This window comes from Macrobrachium nipponense, chromosome 44 (assembly GCF_015104395.2).
Source record: "Macrobrachium nipponense isolate FS-2020 chromosome 44, ASM1510439v2, whole genome shotgun sequence".
Taxonomy (NCBI): Eukaryota; Metazoa; Arthropoda; class Malacostraca; order Decapoda; family Palaemonidae; genus Macrobrachium; species Macrobrachium nipponense.
Window position 1 is genome coordinate 16,451,764 of NC_087221.1, and position 5,808 is coordinate 16,457,571.

The 5,808-nt window shown below is 39.1% G+C and overlaps 1 protein-coding gene across 1 annotated transcript in view; it reads left to right on the forward strand.

The window, feature by feature from the left end:
• The first annotated feature begins 267 nt into the window (after positions 1-267).
• LOC135204050 (uncharacterized) overlaps positions 268-5,808 on the forward strand; it is a 15,008-nt gene continuing 9,467 nt past the window's right edge. Inside the window, exons 1-2 of the mRNA XM_064234012.1 lie at positions 268-420; positions 4,814-4,899. Coding sequence (XP_064090082.1) covers positions 401-420; positions 4,814-4,899 — 106 coding nt within the window. The 5' untranslated portion in view covers positions 268-400. The remainder of the gene's footprint in view (positions 421-4,813; positions 4,900-5,808) is intronic.

Consider the following 5,808-nt stretch of genomic DNA (forward strand, 5'->3'; position numbering starts at 1 on the left):
GTCAACTGAGGGGAGTGAGAGAGGGCGTTCGACAGAAGTTCGTGTGACCTAAGGCTGAAGAAGCCATAGCAATTCCAGCACTCCGCCATTACACCAGAAACATCGATTTATTTCAGTTTTGTTCTCATTTGGTCGTGTTCTGGGGAGGACCTTGCTTAAACAGGATCACGTTTACACTGCGGAGTGATAAATGAGTTCAGTAGCCCAATGACAGTTTAACATGGGTAATCGTGTGTGTACCTCCTGAGAGAATCTAGTCTCAATAGATTCCTTGACAATAATTTCACGATTCTACCCTGACGGATTGTCTGTTCTGCGAGTGAAATGGAAGAGAGAGAGCAGAAGATGGAGGAAAGGGTTCCTGCAATGCAGTGGAAGGGTTTGACCAGCGACCTTAAATATGTGGATTAATTTATCCAGGTAAGAACAAATGTGAACATTTTATGTAGAGATCCTAGTAGTCTGCATAGTTCATGTTCCCATCGTTATTCAAAAGTGTCAAAAATAGAGAATTTCTGTAATCGACCAAAACAAATATGCCCTAGAATTTGGTTCAAAGTAGAATCTGCACCGCACTGAATGAGAAAGAATGACTAACCTACTTTTTATTTTTGCAAACATCTATATTGATACGTAATCAAAAGTCTTAACATTTACATACTAATTCTATCTTTATGAACTCGGCTATTCATTTAAATAGCATACGGGTTTTTTAAAGAAAATTATATATAATGGCAGGTACCCATATTTATTTGTTTATGTCACAAATGATCTCATACAAATTCTGCCAGTATTAAGAATGTAAGATTTTTAATTACGTATAAGTCGACTATTTCCTTTTTTTTGTTTTTTTTCGATCTCGGTTTGAAAAGTCCAGTGGGGCTACACCGGGCCTCTTATAGCCTCTAACTCTACTGCACTTAAGGCTCGGCCTAAGGCAAGGTCCTGCCGTGCTGGCATAAGACTAGTTGCATTTGTGGGTAACCTAAATTACCTAATGCCAACCACCAACCTTGTTTACAAGTGTGAATACGGGACGCCATTGGCAGTAACCACCATTCTTACTGGTTTGCTGAAGGGTTAATGGAATTTAGCTTATGCAACAGAACAATAAAGAATTCTCTGCGTCATGGGTATCCCAGTTTTTACAAAGGCTGCTATGTACAAGAAGCCCCAGCTATTGCTTACCAACTATAGAGATGGATCCATCTGCTATCGTCTTCAGCTTCATTTTAAATTTTTAACCCAGGTATCCTGATACGTACTTGCCTTTATAGAAAATGGGGTGTACTCTTAAACAAGGCCGATCATGTACCGAATATGCGGTTAGTGTTATAACCCATAACAAGATTCTCCATGAAACAATTAGTGGACTGTCTTGTATTTTACAAACGTTGTTATTAACGTTAGATTATTTTACAGGAGAGCATCCAGCAAGATAACTTTAGAAAATAAACCTACAAAGGTTTTTTTTTTTTTTTTGGGGGGGGGGGGGGCGGGTGGGCGGCCGCCCAAGTAAGGGCATATTCATACATATGCATATACATACGAAAGCAGTGTTTGGACGCTCTTGTTTATATTTATATATTGATTATTTTCATGTGTATTATGCTATTGTAAGGTCTGAAAGACGACACCTATGAATGTTATCGAGGAGCTCTCATGCCAGGAAACTGGCAAACTTTATAAGTGAATAAAAACAATGTTTCCTTTCACAATGCTGTTGTAATCGCCACAATTCTGTAATTGATCATTAGATTTTTATACATATACCTAGTCGTTACTGGTGTTGTTATTTTAAGCACAATGTGCTGGCACAGGTTCTTGATCCAAAAGGACCCTTAACCGATGTGACGACTTAATATTCTAGGCTTATGCAATGTTTTAAAGATTACGCCAGGCGTTTCTTTCGCAATATGTTTTATAAGTAACGTCATGAATTACGCTAATATATTTAAACTGGGAATGCTGAATAAAATAAAAACAAGATCTTTGTAAATAAATCTGTTTTCATACACAGGCAACAATCTAAACATTCAATAATGCAATAGTTCCTTACGTATGCATGAAATAAATTTTTGTTTTTAAATTAGAGTCATCACTACATTTTAAATTATTGCTAAGTCACGAATTACAAACACTCATTCCCAGATGTTCTTAATTGCACTTGTGGCAAGTTTCAGACGTAAAAATGTTTCACTATGTTCCCACACTTCCAGAGTTTTCCCTTTGTCCACTTGTTAATTTCAACAATGTTCGCATCGAGAATCCTTACTAAAGCTCTCCTCTCTCTGATGGTCGGACTTGGACCTTCAGAAGTTCAGATATCTTTGGCAGTGTACCTCTTCTCTTTCAGGTGAAGCACTGATTAGTTCTAGGTCACTCTCTGCATTTCATTTATTGTGGATGCATTGCCTATATGCATTTCAGGGACCGCGAGTCATCGTTTTCTAAAAATATCTTTCAAACTAATTCGATCGAAATGGTACTTTGACACGGTATACAAGACACCTCGCCCTATTTTTTGGTAATATAGCACATTTTCAAATGGTGTTAGTTATGGCGTTTACTCTTGACTTACAAAGTGTTGCCAAGCATTGCCAACCTATGCTTTCAAACGGGCCCATCCCGTTCTTTCCTACCTCCCTCCCTCACCCTTCCCTCCTCATCCCTCCCTCAACCCACTTTCCTGGCCTTCCCGTCTCCTCCCCCCGCCCCTTTCCTGCCAATTATATTGTACTGAGTAAACTTGAATGTAATAAATATGTTGGATTTTGTAGGATCTGCGTTCCTTTAATTATTGTTATTGTATTTTCTTAAATTCTATAAAGGGGAGTAAGCTAAAGAGCGTATGACCATCACCCTTTTCTCCAGGTGGGGGGAGCTTTGTCTACTTCCTTGATGCTTAGCAGATGAATTGCCGTAAAGGAAACAAAATAGAAAATGGGTATAATTTGGGGGAAAGAACTATCATAATATCATTGTATATCTGTGTTTCTATATTCATATCACACTGCCATTTCGTTTCTACTAATCTGACGCCAGCAATAAAGATGTAATTCTTGAACCGTACTGAGTTTAGTGAAAGAGTTGTTTCATGCATCTTGAATTATATTACTTATCATTAATGTAAGTGTTACCTATTACCCCATTTTCAGGCATTTAACAGACATTTTTTGTTTGTTATAAAGAAGGTATCCAGTTTTCGCCTCATTCATAATCTGTTAAGAAATCAATATCCTTGTGTCTTTCACAGGTTTGTATCTATTTTGCAGCATCGCAAACTGTCATAATTGAAGAGTCGCTCGATTTTTATTCCTTGACGGCAACAGACCTTTTTAAAAATGCTGGTGATATCTATTTATCAATAGGTTTCATCACATATAATCTGAATATACTTGTTGCTTATGAATTTGAATGATTTTGAATAAGTATAAAAAATGAAAATGAATATGTTGTTTGACCTAAACACTTTCCAAGTGGACTGTTTATTATAGACTAATATTTATAACTATATTTTTAGCCATCAACGCGACACACATATGGCATTATGCAGTGATATATCATACTCAATAAACTATTGTGGAATCCTCAAGTCTACCTTAGTTTCACAAGTGCATCTTAAAGAAAACGGAGATGTTTACTTTATCATTACCCCGTGACAATCGGGTAACCAAAATTAAATCACGTAGTTTAACCGACAACCCAGTATATAATTAACACTAATATTTAGAGTGGTAAAGGAATTGTGAAATTGGTGTGTATGTCTCATTCTCGCGATCATCCATGTTATTACTGTCGATGTGATAACTACCGGACCTACAGGTTTGTGTATGTTATTCATCCTCGAAGGCTCTGGACCGTCTCACTTACCTAATGAGATTGATCCTGAATCTATTGTTAGCTTTCCCCATTTTTTATATGGTTTGGAGTCCTGTTGCAAATGCATTTCTGCAGCGACGCGGCCATAACAGCGATGAAAAATCCGTCTTCATCAGTGAAGCGGTGGATGCTTATAGTGCGATTGCTAAAAGCCGACAGTCAACCCTTTATCATTACGGTATTACCTGACACGCCGAGGACACTATAATCCGAATACATTAGAATAAATAACCATTATTATAATCATTATGTCAAACCTCCCTATCCTCTTCAGTAGGAACTCTCAATTATCTGCTGGTATTGAAAAATATAGGGAATGGAAAACGGTATTTTATTCCATATTGTAAATTACATAAAGGTATTTGGGGGAGAAATGAGAAGCGCAGCGATAAAGAGAGAGAGAAAGGGAAAGGGAGGGAGAGGGAAGGGAATGGGGGGGGATAGCGGGCGTCCGAATCTGTAAATGACTCCTGCTGACTCATTCGACTTTACCTTTTAAAAGTCAAGAGTAAACGCCCAAACTAAACCATTTGACAATGAACTATATTACCAAAAAATTAGCGAGAGGCGTCTTGTACAGTGTCAAAGTACCATTTCGATCAAATAATTACTTTGGAAGATATTTGTGAAAAACGATGAATTGCGGTCCGTGAAATGCACAGATCTTCATCAGTACTGTTATATTTCTAAGCGAAAATGGACACGCAGTTCCTTTGCATATCCGTCATTATACGTTCACTTCCCCTAATCTGTTTGATATATTTTCTCTCTCTACTGTCTGGATCAGATTCATTTTAATCATTCATATTATGCAGTGAATGACGACTATTCACAAACGCAGATTCACGTTAGCGGGTCAAATCAGTTTGCATTTTTATACTCACTTAAATTTGATATAAGTTCATCTTATGTAACTCCTCCTTCTTTGCAGGCAACAAAGCACCAAGAGAAGTTCCCCCCAAATGCCAGCAGCCGCCCATTCTTCCATCCCTCCTCCAGGACCGCCCTCGCGGCCAGGTGTGTTGAAGTTCCTCCCATCGTCTCCCCTTAATAACGCTTCTGCAGCCAGTTCTTCTTCCGCTGCTACTGCCTCTGCCGCCGCCTCCCGTTTCTCCCCTGCCTACCACGGCCATAAAACTGTTGCTAATGTCCCCCCACCCCCCGACCTCTGCTGCTGCTTCCGCTAAACTCGCTGGAAGATGTAGTAGATCTGCTGCTCCTGCTGGTGCGCGTGCAACAAGTTCCGGTGCTAGCAGTGGACGAGCCAGGGGCGAAGGTTGAGCTGGGCCATGATCCAACGCACCCCATGACGCAAAAGGCCACTTGAAGGTTACCTGTCCCGTCCCCCAGCAGATTCAAAGCGTTTCACCTCATTCCTTTGGAGTTCGAAGAGAGGTGAGTGCTGCCTGAGGCTTCAGACTCGAAGGACACCGTTTCAGGACTTGAATAATTTAAAGATGGCCGTTGATTTCAATTCGTTCATTTTTCAGTTATCCATTCATTCTTTCATGAACATTTTTTGAACGGAAGGAAGGGATACAGAAAGCGAGGTGACCACGCCAGTATGTGATTAGAAGTATTTGTAAGAAAAGGAGATTTATTAATAAAAATAAAAAGCAGTTGACAGACAGTGTGTGTGTGTGTGTGTGTGTGTGTGTGTGTGTGTGTGTGTGGAAGCCACTGCCAAATTATCGCCGTAATTAATTTCTATATATATTTTTTCGGCGCGTGTGCATTTTAATCATATAGAACTGCTCGTAATTGCCGTACATAGTAGTACACACACACACACACACACACACACACACACACACACACACACATATATATATATATATATATATATATATATATATATATATAATATATATATTTATAGAAGACTAGTAAGGGGGCTCAAGCCCTACAGATATCACAAGGCGGAGA